Source organism: Panthera leo, chromosome C2, assembly GCF_018350215.1.
Source record: "Panthera leo isolate Ple1 chromosome C2, P.leo_Ple1_pat1.1, whole genome shotgun sequence".
NCBI classification, from domain to species: domain Eukaryota; kingdom Metazoa; phylum Chordata; class Mammalia; order Carnivora; family Felidae; genus Panthera; species Panthera leo.
The window spans coordinates 18,889,142-18,910,774 of NC_056687.1; the positions used below are offsets into that span (position 1 = coordinate 18,889,142).

General features: G+C 41.0%; 1 protein-coding gene across 2 annotated transcripts; it reads left to right on the forward strand.

The window, feature by feature from the left end:
* The first annotated feature begins 266 nt into the window (after nucleotides 1-266).
* MRPL39 (mitochondrial ribosomal protein L39) lies at nucleotides 267-21,044 on the forward strand. 2 transcript variants are annotated; one of them, XM_042954502.1, is made up of 10 exons: nucleotides 267-456; nucleotides 1,219-1,425; nucleotides 3,162-3,301; nucleotides 5,944-6,043; nucleotides 7,237-7,304; nucleotides 10,394-10,506; nucleotides 13,024-13,089; nucleotides 13,999-14,152; nucleotides 18,394-18,441; nucleotides 20,941-21,044. In XM_042954502.1, the coding sequence occupies exons 1-10, from the start codon at nucleotides 282-284 to the stop codon at nucleotides 20,989-20,991; spliced, it is 1,122 nt and encodes a 373-aa protein (XP_042810436.1). In that variant the 5' UTR covers nucleotides 267-281; the 3' UTR covers nucleotides 20,992-21,044. The 2 variants fall into 2 exon arrangements, with proteins under 2 accessions (XP_042810436.1, XP_042810437.1); XM_042954503.1 differs by lacking the exon at nucleotides 20,941-21,044 and adding an exon at nucleotides 19,420-20,171 and having other exon boundaries at nucleotides 18,394-18,440.
* Nucleotides 21,045-21,633: the final 589 nt, after the last annotated feature.

Genomic DNA, 21,633 nt, shown 5'->3' on the forward strand with positions numbered 1-21,633 from the left:
AATAATCTTTGCGGGGAGCAAGGGTTTCTCCCAGCCTTTCGGGCTCGAACTCGCGGAGGGAGGAGGGTGATGGCGCGGGTCGGACTCTGCGACCCCAAAGAGGACGCCCGTCTCCCTGCACAGCCCCCGGGGGTGGCGGACCCGTCGCCCTGCGGTCCAGCACCTCTTGGTCACCCTCTGCGCCCCTGGAACGTACCCCAGCTCCAGACCTCCTGACCTGCCGCCACTAATCCTCAGCGAGACGCAAACGCGCCCCCTGGTGGAGGCGTGCAGCGCGGCCGATGGGACCGGAACAAAAGTGTTCTACGGAACGCGGTGCGGGCTCAGAGTTTCCGGGGAGGAGGGCAGAGGAGGACCTGTACGAGGCGGTTCCTTCGGCAGCGGAGGAGGCAATGGCTTTGGGGGTCCGGGGGCTGCGTCTCTGGCGGGCCGCCCCTGCTGGCGGGGCTGGCTGGAGTGAGTTTCAGCGGCCGTGGGGACGGAGAGAGAGGATTAAAGGATTGTCGGCTCGGATTGGGCCTGAGGGGGGGTCCTGGGAGGTCTCACGGGGCTGCGGGCGCAGGAGGGTCTTTACGTCCTGTCTGTGGCGGCCACCCCTTCCCGGCCCGGGGACACAGATCTCGGGGCGCTGGGTGGGTACGGGGCCGTGGGAGGAGCTTGGGGCGTCTCTGAGAAGGATCCCGCGTCGTGGTGCAAACGTGTCCTTATTTTCCCATTGGAATACTCGTACTGGCTTTGTCAAATCCTCTGATTGAGGGTTTGGAAAATAAGCTCAGCATTTCTCGCTCCAGATATCGACAGTTTTGGCGAGGGAGCCCCAGTCTCCTGGAGCTTTCTTGTCCCCAAAACGTTTCAAGGCGACAACTTTGCTCACCTTCCCAATGACTAGTGTGACTTTGACTACTTCCTGGTTACCTTTTGCCTCTTATTGTAAAGCACAGATTGGAATACGACAGAGGAAATTGATGGGCAATGGGGATCTGATGGTGAGAGACCCAAGTTGAAGGAAAGGTGTGGATCTGGGCTAGCTGCGGGTTTCTTCCCTTGGCATTTTTGTTATTAATATTAGAAAGTGGTTTAAGTTAATCTCTGAGCGCATTTTGGCGAACGGCGTTTTAAACTCGTGTTGCCTCGCAATTCCTGTAGGACGGTGGTGCGGGGTGGGGTATCATCGGTGTGTTACTGATTCACTTTATATTTATCGTAACTTCTACACAGGATTGATAGCAACATCGCCAGCTTCGCACCTGTCACCGACAGAACTGATAGAAATGCAGAATGACCTCTTTAATAAAGAGAAAAACAGGCAGTTATCATTAACTCCTCGAACTGAGAAGATTGAAGTTAAACACGTTGGGAAAACGGACCCTGGCACTATCTTCGTGATGAATAAAAACGTTTCAACTCCTTATAGTTGTGCTATGCGTAAGTAGTGAATCAGGATACAGTTTTGACTTTCCCATGAGCTGTGCAGAAGGACTGGTTCAGAAGAGACAAGACTCGGTAATTGCTCCCTGACCTTACAGAAGTTCTTTATCCAGCATCTTCCTCTCTGTTCACTGTCACTTTAGCTCTGGAGGGTCCTGTGGGTCTTGAAAGGTTGGTACTGTGATGCACAGGTTTCCTGGCACTCAAACTTGAATCTGGCTAGGTTTGGGGTGCCGTAATTGTTTCTGGCAGAAGAAGACGGAGGTGAAAGCCTTGTTACTATACTAGTGTGCTTGCTTTTTTTAGACAGCACCCATGGGGGGCTCATTAAAGGAATTTGGGATAGAGGGACCGCCCAGGCCTCCGAGGACCAGCTTTTTAGGCCTTCTTTTCCTTTCTAGCTCTTTATGGCCTAACTTAAACCTTAGGTGCTTCCCGCTTGTCTGATTGTGTGTTATGTGTTTCTTTATACGTCCGTGTACATGTAGTGAATGTGTAAGTGGAAGTGTGCATGGGGTGAATGCAGTTAGGGTAAAAGTGTGTGTTGGGATTCATATCTTAAAGGAGAGGACTGTGCCCTGTGTGTGATTTGGTGTGTAAATGAAGGGAACAGAGCCTCTGTATGGATTATTTTTGATCAAAATGCTTTCAAAGCAGCTTTGATAGAACTGGTAATATTTAAATTTAGAAAGCTCCCCAAATAGGTATATACACCAGGATGCTCATTTAAACCACATTGTTTAAATTTTTGGAAAACGGAGTAGTGATTCCATTCAAGTAATTAACAATTTTAGTTAAAAGCTTAAGATAGTCTACATTCTCAGTCTTTTTTTCACTCTGGCACTTGGATGAGTCCTTATGACCGTTGTTTGGTTGTTCTGTGAACATTTATTTGAACCTTTGCTGTGTGATAGGCATTAGGATTACAGAGGAGGGTTAGGACGAAGCACAGGCCCTTGAGGGGTTTTGTGGGTTTTGAGGGGTGGAGATGAAGCCTTTGTGCCCCCCCTCAGCATGACACCTGCACTGACAAGTGCTTCTCCTTCATACTTTCGACCGTTCAGTACACTTTTGAGTATTTACTGTATTACAGGCCTGGGGCTAGGTTCTGGATATACTGATGAGTGAACAAAAATGGACGTGATCCTCTCTCTGTGGGACTTATTTAGACGCTAGCCCTGTAGTTTGAGCACTTCTGTGACTAGCTGTGTACTTGAAGAACATCTAATCAGGCTTAGAGTTAGAGTTGCATTCCGGTCAAAGAACAGACCAGGGCTGATGGGCTTATATGTGAATTCATACCCATAATTAAAAACTGTTAAGGTATTTCACTTGGACAGTCCATGTTAGGGAAGGACGAGGTGGTGTAGGAGCAAGACACCCAACCCGTTTTGACCAGATTTACTATGGATGTATATTTATGTATACAAGTGTAACTCTTGGCAGATTGTTTTACTACTTAATAATAGATTAACTTCAAATTAGACTTAGCCTCAATGGTTTTTGTAAACGGTTTGGGCAGTTTTGTTAATAATAACACATTGGGTGTGTTGGGTATTATTTTTTTATTGGTACAGAGGTACTATGTAATGCTTTTTTTTTCTCCCAGAGGAAGTCAGCTTGCAGAATCTTGCCTTTCTGTTGGTTTTATTTCTTAATGTAGCACTTAAACATGTAACTTTTCAATTTGAGTTTTGTTAGATTCAGACCTTCAATCTATTTTAAATTCCTAGATTTAAGTGAGTGGCACTGCGGGAAGTCCATTCTGGCTCTTGTGGACGGACAGCCTTGGGACATGTATAAACCTTTGACCAAATCCTGTGAAATTGAATTTCTTACTTTCAAAGATCGTGATCCTGGAGAAGTGAATAAGGTATTTCTACTTCTGTGTTCTTTTTTTTCTCCTAGTGTTCTTCTTCTTCTTTTTATTAACATCTGTTTTGCTTTGGAGTATGAGATGTGCAAATGTGGCCAAGGTCAAATGTAGTAATGCCCGTGATAATCAGCGTTTTGATTTTTTTGCATTTTCACAAGCTCACAAAGTACCAGTGGCATCCTTTCTTTGTATTTTGGTTTGAGAAAACTGTGTGACTTGTATTTTACTTTCATGACTTTGTTCCACAGACATTTGTTGATTATCCTCTATATTTCATTCTCTCTGCTGCTTGAATTCAGCCGTTGACCATCGTTGGATTATTTCAGTAGCTTTTTAACTCTCTGTCCCCACCTCCCTTTTTAATACTAAAGTCTTCCTTAGTAGGCCTGTAAGACTTTTTTTTTTTTTTTTTTAATTTTTTTTTTAACGTTTATTTTTGAGACAGAGAGAGACAGAGCATGAACGGGGGAGGGGCAGAGAGAGAGGGAGACACAGAATCGGAAGCAGGCTCCAGGCTCTGAGCCATCAGCCCAGAGCCCGACGCGGGGCTCGAACTCACGGACCGCGAGATCGTGACCTGAGCTGAAGTCGGACACTTAACCGACTGAGCCACCCAGGCGCCCCAGGCCTGTAAGACTTTTATTAAGCGACATGACTGAGTGTTGTGTCATTTCTTCCTCATGACTTTTCAGGCCCTGTGGGATCTGACCCCAGCGTGGCTTTCAAGCTTCACCTTCGCTGCATCTTTCCACTTCTTCTCTGCTGTGGCCACATTTGAGGACGTGGTCACTAGTGGTTTTTGCTGTGTGAGCCTCCTGGCTTTTATGGGTGTCCTTCTTCAACTCTGGGTATTTTCTTTCCTTCCTGTTAAAATCCTGTTTATCTTTTATAGTTCTATTAAAATGCTGTCTGCTCTGTGGAATCCTCCTAGTTTCTTCTTGTCAGGATGAATCCCTCTGTTCTTTAGGGCCTCACACTTGGCTAACTTCTTCAGATACAGTATCTTAATCATGCCTTGTGATGTGAACTGTTGAATGCATTGGATTCTCGGCTCTGTGAAGACAGGGATCACATCCTCTGTTGGACCCAGTCCTTGACTTACAGACAATGGGTATTTAATAAATACATGTTGAAATGAAACACTTAAGCAAGAAAACGATAGATATGATAATAGTAGCTTATATCAAGTATTAATTATGTATCAGGCACTGTCTTAGGTGATTTACAGGTATTAACTCATTTAATCTTCATAAAAACCACATAAAAATAGATGCTATCGTTCCCATTTCCCAGAAAAATAAACTGAGGCAAAGACAGGTTCGGTAGCTTGACCAAGGTTACCAGTTTAGGAAATATTAGAGCCTGGATTTTAGTCCAGGCATTCTGATTCTGGAGTTCAACAGACATTAAACACATTTAAGTAGGATAGACGAGGAAGTGCGTTTTGCTACTTGCCTTCAAGACCTGAGTTTGTACTCCTTTTTAGTGTATGTTGTGTGGTTCTGTAGGATACATTCTGGAGCAGTCTCTGCTGCACACAGCGAAGTGGGCCCACTCTTGTCCGCAGATGTGAAGAGCTTGTGAAAGTCAAGTGCCCAGTTGTAGTAGTGCCAGTATGGGGCACGAGATAGGCGGGTATGATAGGACTTGAGTTTCTCTTTACGACTCTGATAAGGTCATTGCATGGATACCCACATTAGGCATGTCCATGGGTCAAAACGTGCGAGTAAAACGAAAGCCCAGTTAATAGTTTGCTGTGCCGTAAATATGAGTAACTTGGGTGATGTTCTCTGTGGTGTTAGGCATAGGAGAGGAGTCACAAGTTCTGAAGAGTTCAGCGTTCCCTCTCTATTATATATGGCGTAAACAGGTGTATATTAATATGTATATATTTTTTTACTTTAGTACAGGTTTGTTAACAAGTTATCTTTATCCTGGGTTAGAGAGAAAAGTTGCTACCGGATAGTAAAACTACCTTGTGTTTGATAAACATCGTAGTGTGTGATATCTTGTACAGAAACACTGCTAACAACAGAAGTTGGCACTTCATTCTTCAGTGCTTTTTGCTCGGTAGAGGTAGTGTCGTGGCCTGATGTTAACTATTGCTACGTGCCAAGGATGGATAGAAAAATAGTTCCTAAGTCAAAAGTTAACCAAAAATTTTTTTTTATTTACTTATTTATTTTTCAATTTACATCCAAGTTAGTTAGCGTATAGCGCTACTATCATGATTTCAGGAGTAGATTCCAGTCATTCATTCCCAATGTGTAACACCCAGTACTCATCCCGACAGGTGTCCTCCCTAATGCCTCTTACCCATTTAGCCCATTCCCCCTTCCCCCACAGCCCCTCCAGCAACCCTCAGTTTGTTCTCTGTGTTTAAGAGCCTCTTTTTTTTTGTCTCCCTCTTTGTTTTAATACTATTTTTGCTTCCCTTCCCTTATGTACATCTGTTTTGTATCTTAAATTCTTCATATGAGTGAAGTCCTATGATATTTGTCTTTCTTTGACTGGTTCATTTTGCTTAGCGTAATACCCTCCAGTTCTATCCATGTAGTTGAAAGTTAACCTAAATTTTAATATTGAAGAAACAGTGAACCTTAGTGTGTATTATGTTTGTGTATGTTTTATTTTTCTAGGCTTATTGGCGTTCCTGTGCCATGATGATGGGCTGTGTGATAGAGAGGGCATTCAAAGATGAATATGTGGTCAGTTTGGTCAGAGCTCCAGAAGTTCCTGGTAATGTACATATGCGTGCACGCACATTTTGTAATCATTGAATATTTTGGTACCTATTTTTGATATTTTATAGAGCTTCTATTTTTTCTTTTTTAATTTTTTTTTAATGTTTTTATTTATTATTGAAGGAGAGAGAGAGACAGAACATGGGCGGGGGAGGAGCAGAGAGAGAGAGGGAGACACAGAATCCAAAGCAGGCTCCAGGCTCTGAGCTGTCAACACAGAGCCCGATAAGGGGCTCGAACTCACGAACCGTGAGATCATGTCCTGAGCCGAAGTCGGACACTTAACTGACTGAGCCACCCAGGCGCCCCGAGCTTCTTTTTTTTCTTTTTTTAGCTCATTTCTAATTTTATGTGATAGAAATTACTGTCGTACATACAATCCATTTATAACTGGTAACAAAATCCATCTTATTTAATTACCGGAGGCCAATAATTAACATAATACAATTCGAGGATAATGTTTCTCTTGAATATGAATTCTGTGTAATTACCCTGTTTCAGTGTTTGTTTCCTACCACTTTAGGCACTTATTTCTAAATCGAATGTGTGGAGGAGGAGGAAATAGGAGTATAAATAGAATTCTGGAAAAAGCTATGTTTAGGAGGTACCATTTCAGCAGAAATGACATGGCTCTGGGGCGGGGGGGGGCGCGGAACACTTTTGAGAAGATGGAAGAGCTCACAGTCTTTGCAATTTTGCCAAGATTCCGCATCAGTATGTGCAATAGGGTCGCATTTGTAAATTTTCGAAAAAAGATAGGAGTATACACGCCAAAAAACTTAAAAAAGCTCAATAAGTGATTCTAAGAACAAAACAACAAAAACAAAGCTTAGAAGACATTAAAAAATTCAACATTTCACGCCCACGTAGTCATTTGTCTACACATTAAATATCTGATTCTTTTGAAGTTTTATGTCTAGTAACTGTGCAGTCTCTATAGTGATAATATTCTGGACGAAAATGTGAATGTTTAAAAAGTACTAGGGATTTTGGTTCAACAAAAAGAGAGTGAGTGAGGGAAAGCTGCTAGAGAGAGCTCTGGCAGGAGCTGGGATAATGGTAACTTTTATAATTTGTCGAGTTGGCAGAGATTGCTGGCCTTCCCTTTTATGGTCTAAATATTCAGTTGTTGCAAATTAGTAACTCTAGTAGATTTGACTTTGCCTCTCATTTTGGTTGGATTTACAGTAATCTCTGGAGCCTTCTGCTATGATGTAGTTCTGGATAAGAGACTTGATGAGTGGATGCCAACAAAAGTAAGTATAGTGTTTAGAATATGAATTTTAGAGTATGTACCTTCTTTGGTTAGAACGATTCTTGTGTCAGTGTTGTTGAGTGATACTGCATGTTGAGGATATTTGAAAGACCTTACCTGCCTACCTGTGTTGCATTTTCAGTGTATTCAAGACAGAGCATAGGACTGGGGGTTTTCCTCATGTGGTCAACTTTATGTCCTGCTTGACCTTTTCTGGAAGTGCTTTCTTCCTTATACTGTTCATTCCTTTTCTTAAGATAGTGGTTTTCAAGATGCCCAAGCTATCAAATTTACAAGTTTAATTGTCTTGGTTGATGTGGTGGTGAGGGCCCTGGAGCCTTACTAATTTCCTGGGTCCTCAGAGCACAATGTAAAACTCATTGCCCTAACCGTTTTAACCTGTTGCATACTGCGACATCTCCCTGTATACCAGGGTTACGTTGAGAGGAGGGGTGGAGGGGGTAGACGGTTAGTGAATTAAGAATCAGACTTTGACAAAGCTAAGCTAACTCAAATAGCAACAGACTAGACTCTTGGTGAATGGTCTGATTGCACGATGAGCTTTCTCCTGTTTGATCTGGGAGTTGGGTAGCACCAGGGACCTGGCTGACAAAGACGATCTGGATCAGATTCTCTGTGGGCAGGATGTGCCGGTGGCTTTCAGATGTCCAGCCCAGAGATTTTAGTTATGATTGACAAGGCAGATGCCTGATTCTTTTTTTTTTTTTAGTTTTCTTTTAACGTTTATTTATTTTTGAGACAGAGGGAGACAGAGCATGAATGGGGGAGGGTCAGAGAGAGGGAGACACAGAATCTGAAACAGGCTCCAGGCTCTGAGCTGTCAGCACAGAGCCCGACGCAGGGCTCGAACTCACGGACCGTAAGATCATGACCTGAGCCCAAGTCGGCCGCTTAACTGACTGAGCCACCCAGGTGCCCCATGCCTGATTCTTAATTAAACAAAACCGTATGTTCTACAGATTGAAAGTCTGGAGGTCAGAAAAGGAAAGGCAGTGTAGCATAGCATTTTATCAATTCCACAGTGTACGTTTTTTTTCACATTTTAGTATCTCTGGAAACTAGAGATACTTTAAAAAATTTTATTTTAGGGGCGCCTGGGTGGGGCAGTCGGTTAAGCGTCCGACTTCAGCCAGGTCACGATCTCGCAGTCTGTGAGTTCGAGCCCTGCGTCAGGCTCTGGGCTGATGGCTTGGAGCCTGGAGCATGTTTCAGATTCTGTGTCTCCCTCTCTCTCTGCCCCTCCCCCGTTCATGCTCTGTCTCTCTCTGTCCCAAAAAAAAAAAAAAAAAAAAAAAAAAGTTGAAAAAAAAAATTTTATTTTAATGTTTATTTCTGAGAGAGACAGAGAGCAGAGAGTGAGCAGGGGAGGGACAGAGAGACGGAGGTACAGAATCTGAAGCAGGCTCCAGGCTCTGAGCTCTCAGCACAGAGCCTGATGAAGGGCTTGAACTCATGAACCATGAGATCATGACCTGAGCTGAAGTCTGATGCTTAACCGACTGAGCCTCCCAGGCGCCCCCAAAATGTGTCTTATAATAGATGGCATCTTATGATTATAATTGCTAGTGTTTTTTTCCTTAGTGGTACATTTTAGTGAAATATTATAGTTCCTAAAAGCAAAATTTTGGAGTCAAAGCAGATTCAGGCTTAAATTCTGACTTTGGAAGTTATTTCTTATATAATCCTGCTCATATTGCTTAGTGTCAAGAGGGAAAGAGGAGGGAAACAGGAAAGAACAAAGATAGGGAGGGAAGAGAGGTAGAAAGAGAGATAGGGAAGGGGGCAGGGAAAGGATTGAAACTTTTTCTTCGTGATCTCTGAACTGTGTCAATATAATTTATTTTTCAGATATGCCCTCAAGTTGAAGAAGTGATTCTTACTTTATATATTTGCGTTATTTATGTCATAAAAATGAACGCAATCAAGATTCACTTCTGAGCTGTAAAACTTGCTGCTTCTTTTTCCTGTTTTAAATATAAAACTTAAAAGGGCACCTGGGTGGCTCACTTGGTTGAGCCTCTGACTCTTGATTTCAGCTCAGGTCATTATCTCACGGTTCTTTAAGTTCGAGACCCACATAGGGCTCTGTGCTGACAGTGCAGAGCCTGCTTGGGATTCTCTCTCCCTACCTCTTTGCCCTTCCGCCACTGTCTCTTTCAAGATAGGTAAATAAACTGACAAAAACAAGTTTTAAATATAAAACTTAAAAGGCACTGGCTAATTGCAGGCATCATGGTATTGGGTGGACTGCTTAGAAGAAGTGGTAGAGAGTTACGCAAGGAACAGCTGTATAAACTGTGAATGTGGATTTGTTATACAGTCAAGTATCCCTTTAAGAATGGAGAAGAGTCATTCGTGCAAAGAAAGTCTCATAGTTTATGGAAATAATTTTATTACAAAAGTTGTGTAACAGTGCCTGGTTTTTCTGTATCAGTAATGAAGGATCTATAGTATGAAAACTCAATTATGGTTTTAATAAAAATCTCAGATATTGTTAATGTGTATTAATGATTTTAATTGCATAAAATCTCTTCATTAAACAGGTTTTTAATATTAGATATATGCCATATTTGGGGCAGGGCCAATGATGACATTACGTTTCCTGGTGAAACTTTCTGAATCACATAAACAGTGTTTTCCCTGTGCATTTATAAAAGCTTAGTTTTGCTTACAATGTAAACAGATTTTTATATCTTTTATTTCTTAGCGTTTCTAACTGCATCGTTGTTTTAATGAACATTTGTTTAATTATGTAATTCGAATAAAAACTTAAAATTTCTTTGTAGGATTATCTTTAATAATTATTAATATAGACTGATATCTTAATTACAAGTAAATTACAAGTTTATAGTTCATAGAGTTGAGATAAATTGTTGACCTTACATTTTACGGTCTAAAAATGGTCTAAATAATTGTCGCAAATTAGTAACTTTCTTTCCGAATAAGTTTGTTTTTGCTTTTTCTTTTAGTTGGATTTATAATATTTAGCATACGATTTTATCTTACCTTCCTTATGGAGAAATGCTTTTAAATAAATTGTTACAAGAGGTTAATACTTTCCTTTCGAAGGAGAACCTGCGTTCCTTCACAAAAGATGCCCGTGCTTTAATTTATAAAGATCTTCCATTTGAAACTCTGGAAGTGGAAGCAAAAGTGGCATTGGAAATATTTCAGCACAACAAGTAAGTGTTGGCTTCCTTGAAAGCAAGGCTAAACCCCCCAAAGTTACATGTAAGGAAGGAAATTCAGCTCTTAAGAATCTTTATATCTGATGTGGGTAGGACACTGTTCTATTTTTAGCTCTAAGATCTCTTTTTCTGTACCAACCTATTTACTTTCATTCATCCCACTTCCCAGCCTCTTTACTTATTTACTTACTCATCCCATTATTTATTTCCCTGAGAAAAAAACTTCGCTCACCTTTGGTAATTTTCTCACTTGGTCTCACTTCTCTGTTTCTCTGGCTGGTCCGTCCTTCATATCAGCTTGGCGGTGTGTTTCCCTCTTTTCCTTCCATCGTGAGGTGATAGCATACACGAAGCTGTATCATTTTGCACGTTCGGCAGCCTTTCCTTCCCATCCTCTACTCTGTAAACGAGAAGGGTGAGATAGAGAATGCCCGTGGTCTGGAGGGAGCTAAGGGGAGAAGTGAAACGTTTACACAGCTGGGTGGGTCTTCATCTTCTGCACCAAATTATCCATTAGGGGGCTTTTCTTTGCCAGCATTTTAAATCCTCCCTGCGTTCTTAATTCCCTTTCTCACTCGGAAAACTTCCAGTTTACCTTTTACTAATTGTAACAACATAAACTATATTTTAGTATTAATCTAATTGAAGCTAGAACTAGTTAGGGAAATCTACATTGCAAAGAAAATAACATAGACGCTAGATTCTGAAGACAGAATATGCTCTTGCAAATTGTTCAAGGTTCTGGATTGGAAAATCTTTAGGTATTTGTGAATTGAGACCTACGTTCTCGTAATGGTAGTTTATAATATTTTGCATAGCCTGGAACCAGTGAATTAGAAAGCAATAGGAATGTACTATTTTAACTGAACTAGAGTGCAGATAGTTCTGTAGAACCAAACCAACGTTGATTCTATGAGAAAATTCCTTGGATTGCTAGAACATATCAAGACACTTCCAGTGCCCCAATTCTAGGGTCATGCTGTCCAATAGAGATATAATGTGAGACATCTAGAGAAGTAAGTTTTCTGGTAGCTACAGTAAAAAAGTCAAAAGAAAAGGTGAAGTAAATTTTAATAATACATTTTATTTAAAGTGCATGTAAATGTTATTTCAACATGTGATCAGTATTTAGAAATTAATGATATTTTGTATTCTCTTTTTCATACTAAGTCCTCAGAATCTGGTGCGTTTTACTCTTGAGGCACATTTCAGTTAGGACTAATTACATTTAAGTGCTCCATAGCTTCCATAGTTTATTTACTCTAGCTGTTCATTCCATGTGATTTCCCATCCCCTCCACTGGACTTTCAAAGTCCAGGAGAGGCTTATAGGACTTTGGTAAGTTAGTTGAATGTGTGGAAGGACGTAGGGATGGCTTGGGGCAAGTCTGAAGGGACAGAGTTTTGGGTGGTTGAAGGTAGATCTGTGATTGGGCTTTTCTGCTGCAGGGGGAGTTTTAAGTGGCTTCGGCTCCCCGGGGACAGGTGCATGTCTTCGAGTCGGGTCAAGAGAGACAGGTAGTCAAGGGAACGGACTTCCTTAGTAATGCATGGGGGCTTTGGCAGAAGGGGTGTGGGCAGTAGGTAGACGTTTGCACGTGAACCGATGCTTCCCGACTTTGCCATATACAAACGTAATACTTTTTAGCACTCTGGCGTGAAGAGAGAAGGCTCTTAGTAGTGAGTGGTCAAGTTATGGTTTGTACCTGGGCTGTGCAGTTCCGTCTGTGCTACTGGCTGTAGTGACAGAACTGGGTAGGTTTGAGAGACATTTCGGCAGTAGCATTGACGTGATTTGGCAATGCGTTGGATGGAGGGGGTGTGGTAGGTGAAGCAGGAATCGAGGAGATCCCTGCAGTTTTTCTCTCAGACACGTGGGTGGTTGGTGGTGCCATTTGCTAAGCGAGGAAATTCAGCAATGAGGGTAAGTGTGGTGGGAAAAGAAGGAGTGAGTTTTCACTCTGTTTGAGAATTCAGGAATGTAAGATGCTTGTGGAACAGCCTAGTGCGTGTCCGGGAGGGTCTTAGATACGTAGTTTGGGGCTCAGAAGAAGGATGTGGATTAGACGCTGAGATGTGGAAGATAAGGACACAGAAGTGGTAATTAGAGCTGTGCGCATCAAGGAGCCAGCCCAGGGAGGATGCTTGCTTGAAAGGAGGCTTTAGGACAGGTCCCCTGAAGGGGAGAGGGGAGGAAGAGTGGCCAGAGAGTTGAAATAACAAGCTGTAGGGACTGCCACAGACACCAGTGGAAATGAGCACTTTGACAGATGGAGGTGAACAGTGGAAATAAGGACAGAAAGGTGTCCGTTAGGGTGAGGCCAGGGAGGTACCTATGGCTTTGGCGGAGCCGTGAGCTTGTGGCCAGACTGAAGGAGGTGAGGTGTGAAGAGGAGACTCCAAGTGTAAACCCGTCTGAAAAACTCTGGCCAACGAGGAAGAGAGGGGAGATGTCCTTAAATCCCTTTTTGTGCGTTTAGGAGTAAGTCGCTTTTTCTTTGTTCCTCTTTAGGTACAAAACGGATTTCATAGAAGAGAAGGCATCTCAGAACCCTGAGAGGATAGTCAAGCTGCACAGGTAAGTAAAAATAAAGTTGCTGTCCTGCTAATTTATAGGAAGACTTAGGCAGTGGAATTGACGTGACTGAACGTACAGTTATGACTGAAAAAGACGAATCTGTGCCATAATTTGTTATTCTTGTTACCTTATTTTCTGTTGCTTTGTGCATTGTTTTGGTACAGTGGTAATTGGAAGGTTTAAATTCTCTTCAGGAGCCATTGTGGTTTCTGTTCCTCATTTTATTGTTTCTTATTTCTATTTCCGCATTTCAAGAGTTGAAAACCATTGTTTAAAAATGTGATTTTTAAAACTTAACTTTGAAATTGGGCAAAATATTTATTGTTGTGAATTGAGCATAATTCACGTGTATGTGCAAATATGGATACTGACTGGTAACTACTTATGTTACGTGTAAGTGAAATAGGAATGTGCTGATACTGGGATGAGGGAGGTAAGACCGTGCATAATGGATTTGCAGAAATGACTTCATGGCCTGTATCTGTGTTCTCAGCTTCATGTTTTCATGACTCAGTTAATTTTTTTCTTTTAGAAAGCTGCTCTTTGGACAATCTGTCCTGTATAGTGAGTTCTAAACTCTATTACAGTGAGTTGTTATGAGGTCGTAGATGATCAGTTTTAGACATTGGATTCACTTGAGAGCATGATGTGTTCAATGATCTTAAAAATCTCTAAAGTTATATCAATGCTAGTAAGGAACAAGGTTCACTTGACTTTAATTTTCATAGTTTTAGCCGCTTCACTTGAGATTATTACGTCAGGGGTAATTAGAGATTGAATTGAGCCATATAGAATGTTCTTGATTGTGGACATTGCCTCAAAGAGATTGAATAGATTCTTTTTTCCCCCCAAACTACTCTAAATGATTTGATTTTGAGGTTTTATTTGTTTATTTTTAAAATCAATCAGATTTGGTGACTTCATTGATGTGAGTGAGGGTCCTCTTATTCCAAGAACAAGTATTTGTTTCCAGTATGAAGTATCAGCAGTTCACAATCTTCAAGCCACGCAGTTGAGTCTTGTACGAAGATTCCAGGGTCTGTCTTTACCGGTACACTTAAGAGTAAGTAAAGCTGAAAGTTTCAGGTCGTCCAATTTGGGAGTGGATGTCATTCTCGTTCTTGATTTTATACTAATTTGAAGGATGTACATTTTAATTTTCATTAAATTTTGTGACACTAATATTTTGTAAATTCATGTTTATGCTAAGAACAATTTTGCTCAGAATGTAAACGGATAATTCACGAAAGAGATATTAGTTGAAAAAGTTGAATCAAACTGAGATAGTTATTTTACTTTTTCAAATTAATATAGGGGAGGGTGCATTGAGATTATTGGAGTGCATGTTGGTAAGACCCTCTAGAATGCCTTTTGGTCTTGGGTTTGGCATGATCTATTCATGACTCAGAGTCTTTTATTTTCCATATTGCTCCCACCCGTCACTAATTTTTTTTTTTTTTTTTTTTTTTTTTTTTTTTTTACTTTAAACCCAAGTCAGTTAACACATAGTATAATAATGCTTTCAGGGGTAGAATTTAGTGATTCTTCACTTACATATAACACCCAGTGCTCATCCCGACACTAGCCATCCTCCTTAATGCCCCTTGCCTGTTTAGCCCATCCCCCCACCCAACACCCATCCAGCACCCCTCAGTTTGTTCTCTGTATTTAAGGGCCTCTTAGGGTTTGTCTCCCCCTCTGTTTGTATCTTATTTTTGCTTCCCTTTCCCTATGTTAATCTGTTTTGTTTCTTAAAATTCCACATATGAGTGAAATGATATATTTGTCTTTCTCTGACTGACTTACTTCACTTAGCATAATACACTCTAGTTCCATCCACGTTGTTGCAAATGACAAGATTTCATTCTTTTTCTTCGCCGAGTAGTATTCCATGGTGTGTGTGTGTGTGTGTGTGTGTGTGTGTGTGTGTGTGTGTACATGTGTACACACATAAATATTCACACCACATCTTTATCCATTCATCAGTGGATGGACATTTGAGCTCTTTCCATACTTCGGCTATTGTCGATAGTGCTGCTTTAAACATTGGGGTGCATGTGCCCCTTCGAATCAGCATTTTTTAATCTTTTGGATAAATACCTGGTAGTGTAATTGCTGGCTTGTAGGGTAGTTCTATTAATCAACTTTGGATTCTGAGATAGTTCAAAATCTTTGTAGGTTCACATGCAGTTATAAGAAGTAATATAGAGATCCTTGATCCCTTTACCTAGTTTCCCCAATGCTGACACCTTGCAAACTTTCGCAACCGATGTATGGACTGTGACACAGTGAAGATGTAGTACAGTGTCTTCACACGGCTCTCTCCTATTGGCCATCGATAGCCACGCCCACTCTCCTCTGCCCCACCCCCACCTCCTTGCCCCTGGCAAATACTCATCTGTTCTCTGTTCCTATGCATTTTCATGCAAGAGTATCATATGAATAGGATCATGCATTGTGCAGTCTTTTGGGATTGGGTTTTTTTCACTCAGTAGTAATTCTCTGAGGATTCATCCAAGTTGTATGTATCGGTAGCTTGCTTTCTTTCTCTTTCTTTCTTTCTTTCTTTCTTTCTTTCTTTCTTTCTTTTTTTTAAATTGCTGAGTAGTATTCTGTGGTATGGATCTACTGTGGTTGGTTGAACCATTCACCCATTAAAGGACATTTGGGTTGTTTCTAGTTCTTTGGCTATTACGAATAAGGCTGCTATGAACATTGGTGTACCGGTTTTTGTGAATATATGTTTTCATCTTTCTGGGATAAATGTCCAGGAGTAAAGTTGCTGGGTCAGAAGGCACATATTTAGTTTTTAGGAAACTATCACACTGAGTTCCACAGTGACTGCCATTTTGCCATTCCCGGTATTTGACATTGTCACTATTTTTTATCTGAGCCATTATGATAAGTTTGTATGATTTCTCATTGTGGTTTTAATTTGTGTTTTGCTATTGGCTAATTGTGTTGACATCTTTTCCTGTGTTTATATGCCATCTGTATATCTTTTCTGGTGGGAAATTTATGTTTTTTGCTTATGTTCTAACTGGATTGTTTGCTTTTTACTGTGGAATTTTGAGAGTTTTTTTCCTAGTATATTCTAGATATCGGTCCTTTGTTAGATACATAGTTTGCAAATATTTTCTCTCTGTGGTTTGTCTTTTTATCTTCTTAACAAAAGATCAGAAGTTTTGCAGATCAGAAGTTTTAAATTAAAAAAAAAATTTTTTTTAATGTTTATTTTTGAGAGAGAGAGCATGAGCAGGAGAGTCAAGAGAGAGAAGGAGACACAGAATCCAAAGCAGGCTCTGAGCTGTCAACACAGAGCCCAGCGTGGGGCTTGAGCCCATGAACTGTGAGATCATGACCTGAGGCGAAGTTGGACGCTTAACCGACTGAGCCCCCCAGGCTCCCCAGAAGTTTTTAATCTTGATGAAGTCCAGTTTATTAGTTTTTGTTTATGGATCATGCTTTTGGTGTTAATTCCAAGAATTCTTGGCCTGGATCTAGATCCCAAAGATTTGTCTTCCTCTTTTTCTCCCTAAAAGTTTTATAGTTGTATATAGGTTTGTGGTCCACTTTGTGTTAAGTTTTGTACACGGCGTGAGAAGGAGGTGGAGGTGCACTTTTCCTGCCTGTACATGTCAAGGTTCTCCAGCACCATTTGTTGGAAAGGCTGTCCTTCCTCCAGTAAATTGCTTTCACCCTTATTAAAAATCAGTTGGGCATATTTAATGGGTCTATTTCTGGGTTCCCTGTTCTGTTCCATTGATGTGTGTCTCTGTCCTGCCAGTATCACAGTCTTGATTACTGTAGCTGTAAATAGTTCTTCAAATCAGGTGGAATAATTCATCCCATGTTGTTATTATTTAGAAAAATTGTTTTAACTATTTTATGTTCTTTGCCTTTTCATTTAATTTTAGGATAATCTTTCTGATTTGACAAATCTTGCTGAGATTTTGATAGGAATTGAGTTAAACCCGTATAATTTAGGGAGAATTGACATCATTACTAAATTGAGTCTTCTAGTCTATGAACACAGTATATCTTTTGTTTGAATCCTCATCTCTTTCATCAACATTTTGTAATTTTTAGCATATGTTCTGTTTTTCGCCACATACCTGCTTCCTTTCCTAGCTTTCTGCATTTCAGTAAATGGCATCATCATCTGCTTAGCTGTGAAGTGATCCTTGGCTTTTCTCTCTCCCTCCCAGCCGTGCTCCGTCCCGTCCATCAGCAAGACCTTTCATCTCAACTCTGAAACATGCCCTGAATCCTTCCATCACGTAGCGTCTCATCTGTGCTCACCACTCTTTCCAAGCCCCTTACTCATCACCGAGGATGCTCCCCCTCCAAAGCACATTCCCTGCTTAGTAGCCAGAATGGCCTTTTTCATACTCAGATCATGTAATCCCTTTGCCCCAAACACTCCAGTGGCTTCTTGTAAACAGATCCCAACCCTGTAGCCTGTCTCACGAAGGCCTGCATTACGTGGCCCCTGCCTGCCCCTCTGATCTCTCATAGCACTTTCTCTGTCATCTGCTGTCTTCCAGCCACACACTCCGGGGTCTGCACCAGCAGTCCATTCGGCTGTCTTCCCTTTAAACATGCGATGCTGCCCTTTTCTCCAGAAGGGCTTACGTGTACATATAGTAATTTTACCTCTTATCATGGATTCTGCCAGGTCGTTCATGTGACTTAGTAAAATTGATGTGGTCCTTACGCATTTGGCACAGTTTTCATCTGCATTCTGATGATCCCTTGCTGTATAAAATTGTTAAGGATTAAGTAAATTGGTTTTATAATTTTATTATTGTCTGCGTTAGTTTCTACTTGTTCTTAGGGTAATTAGGTAAAACCTCTGGGGCTCCCATTTCAGTGTGAAGATATCAGTCGGTTTCTGATGAACCTCTCCTTGTGACTGCTGATGGTGTGGAGAATGACCTCTAGCTGGTTGTAAATGGCTATTTAAGGAAAGAACTACAACCTGTGGGAAGATGGGGCACAGTTTTGCTTCCTGTTAGAAGAAACACTGTCTATGATGCTGATGATTAAGGACAAAAGAGGAAGAATGGCATGTTCTTTAAAAAGTCTTAAAAAAAGACTTAGTCTTTTTTGCTTAAATGCCAAACAAAGTGGCTGTCCCATTAAATACCTTTTCAGGGGTAATCCACTTCTGTAACCACTTAACCTCATTAGTACTGCCTTCTTTTTTATGTGTTTGCTTGCTTAAAACCTATATAAGACTCAGCTACTTTTATTTTAACTTCATTGCTATATATAATTCATCGTGACTCTTTTCTTTTCAAGGCACATTTTACTATATGGAATAAGCTATTGGAGAGATCTCGGAAAATGGTAAGTATTTTTGACAGCTAATGAGTACTGTTCCATGAAGAAAGTTGTTTTGAAATTAAGCAACAACAAAACAGTAAATAAAGAAATAAAAGAACACAGAAGAAAAAAATTAATTGGTTGTCTCTGTAGCTAAAGCGGTGTTGTAGCTGTTGACCCCGGTAGCATCTTGGCAAGAGAAGAGCTGTGATTTGGCAGTTCTCTTGTTTTTATTTGTGAATATTGTGGAAATGATGTTGTGGAACCTGAAGAAGAATAAGGGGACCGCTGTATAGTAGCGAGAGTTCTTAAGGGGGTCCAGTGGTGTTAATTGGGTCCTCAAGAGATGGTAGTTTTTGTAAGCCTAATGAACATTTAAAGAGTGAGATTTGTCACGTGTATTTTGAAGCTGCCTTGACTGTTGGTTGACAGATGTGCAAATTTCCTGGGTACTTGCGTTTGTAGCTCATTCTGTGTCATTAGTATTTACATTTCACAAGTAGGAATGATTATATTTCTTGACCAGTTCTATCCCTGTTTACTCTTTCATAGACTAAGTACTTAGCCTTTAGTTACATTATCTGAGAGCTATTCTGTGTAGTCTGGCCTCCTTGAACTCATCCTGGTTATTGTAATTTTCCACTCTAGTCAAGCTTGCAAATACACTCAAACTTTTTTTTTTTTTTTTTTTTAGTTTACATTCTTATATCACTTTATTTCTTCCCAGCTTTACTGAGATGTATGACACCTAACATTGTTTAAGTGTAAGACGTACCCTGCAATCATTTGATGTGTGTATGGATTGCAGACCATTACACAACAAGGTTAGCTAGCATATCCATCACCTCACAGAGTGACATATTCTGTGTGTGTGTGTGTGTGTGTGTGTGTGTGATGAGAACTTTTAAAATCTACTTTCAGCAACCTTCAAATATACAACACTAGTATTCTTAACTCAGACTTGTTTTCTGGTTTGTTTATTCATGGCAGTTTTTCTGTCTGGACTCTGTTTCCCTTTCTCCTCCTGTATATAAATGAAACATCCGACTCATTCTTCAGTACTTCGTCCAAGTCTTACTGTTTCCATGAAACCTTCTCAGAGCCATCACCGAACAAATATCTATTCCTACAGTTCCTGCTGGATTATATGCCTCCTCGTATAGTTTTCTAATTGTTTCTGCTAGTGCCTTTACATTCAGTCTGTGAACCCAGTCAGTGCTTGTTATGTATGTGTCATGCCAAATTTTGAGCTCACCCTTTGGTATGTGGGGTTGCTTGGGGCTGGGTTGGGGGGGCTGGCTTGGGAGTTATCTCAGAGGAAACTGCTTGCCTAAAAGCACGGAGAAATGGAGAGCACGGTGACTAGAACATAAACCTGGGTGTGCGGTCGTGTGTAGTGTGGGCGATGAGTCCAACAAAGTGAGCTTCTTGGAAATAGCATCTGAGGGGCTTGTCTTCCATGGTAGGGAATTTGCATTCCCCTCCTGAAGGTGATTGGAGGCAACTGGGAATTTGAGAAAGGAAGTGACCTATTGGTCAGCTATTCCTGTTCCAGAGCTCACTCTGGGGCAGCACGGAAGAAAGCTGTGACGTAAGCCTGCGGTCTGTTAGAGGGATGGAAGAGATGAGAGCCTCAAGTTCAGGTGTTGCGGTGAGAGCCCCGGGTAGAGTTCGTTGAATTCTTGTTGATTGAAATGTGCACAGAAGAGAACCTATATTCTGCAGTGGCAGGCTCGGGTAGCTGGGCAGAGCCCCTCAGCGAGATAGGTAAGGCACCACGTGGGGCAGGTTTTAGGGTGATGAGTATAGTTTAGCTGTTTGATGGATGTGTTTGAGTGACACAGACTAAAAATAGGGACATACAGGTCCCTATTTCTACTAAACCTGTAATATTCTATGTTTAAAATAGAATTATGTCTCTCAAGAAACTCTGTTGATTTAAAATACTGTGTTACAGCATTACTGGGCTTTTTCTCACACTAAGGATTCCATTTTGTAATTGAAAAATAAAACGACAAACTTGGGAAGCCTAGATGGATGCCTCATTATATTTTGAGTAGAATTGTTGTACTTTACTTGATAATTTCTGTTGTGACCTTGGCCTTGTAAGGTTTCTTCTTTTTCTACTTACCTTTCTTTTTTTTTTTTTTTTTAATTTTTTTTTTTTCAACGTTTTTTATTTATTTTTGGGACAGAGAGAGACAGAGCATGAACGGGGGAGGGGCAGAGAGAGAGGGAGACACAGAATCGGAAACAGGCTCCAGGCTCCGAGCCATCAGCCCAGAGCCTGACGCGGGGCTCGAACTCACGGACCGCGAGATTGTGACCTGGCTGAAGTCGGACGCTTAACCGACTGCGCCACCCAGGCGCCCTCTACTTACCTTTCTTTAATAATTACTAACGAAGGAGAAAGACCAGCGGTCATTATAGGAGAAGGACTGTGGAATGATCTAAAATGGTGGGGGGAGGGTGGAACTAAAAGTTGTTTTTATTAGAAAAGTAAAGCTATTCATGTTTTTACAGGTAACTGAAGATCAAACTAAACCTACAGAGGAAAGTGCATCGACCCAGTAATTTCCTAAAAATTAAATATATATAGTAAATTAAAATAAAAGTTTTCTACAAAATGTTTGTGTGGGCTTATAAAGATTAACTGTCTTTTTCTCCCTAAGATTTATACTAATTTATACTTTTTCCTTCCTTTAAAGGATAAGACAGCTTATGCTGTTCACAATAAGAATTTTATGCAGAAACAACCCTGCGCCCTCCAGCTCCCCAGATATAACACCTTGACATGTTTTCTCCATTCAGTTCTTTTTTCTACATGTATAAGCATATGTACAAATACAAGTGGAATCTTTTGAAAACAAAGGATCACACTAGTTTCCGTTTTTGCTATCTTATTTTATTTTTTTATTTTTGAGAGAGAGAGAGTGAGTGGGAGAGGTGCAGAGAGAGAGGGGGATAGAGGGTCACTCTGACTGCAGTGAGCCCGATGTGGGGCTCGAACTCGTGAACCACAAGATCACAACCCGAGCTGCGGTCAGACACTGAACTGACTGGGCTACCTGGGCGCCCCCATTTTTGCTATTTTAAACAATGGCACGGTAAACATTTTTGTACAAAATGTTTTAAGTGTTTTGTGGTTAGATTAGTTGAGTATTGACCAAGTTAACAGTATTTCCTATGTTCTGGCCATGGTGCTAAGCCTTTCAC

Coding starts and splice junctions, on each gene's coding strand:
- MRPL39 (XM_042954503.1), top strand. CDS start 282: ATGGGACCGGAACAAAAGTGTTCTACGGAACGCGGTGCGGGCTCAGAG. Junction 6,044..7,236: donor CAGAGCTCCAGAAGTTCCTG/GTAATGTACATA, acceptor TTGGATTTACAG/TAATCTCTGGAGCCTTCTGC. Junction 18,441..19,419: donor TTGGAGAGATCTCGGAAAAT/GGTAAGTATTTT, acceptor TTTTTCTGTCTG/GACTCTGTTTCCCTTTCTCC.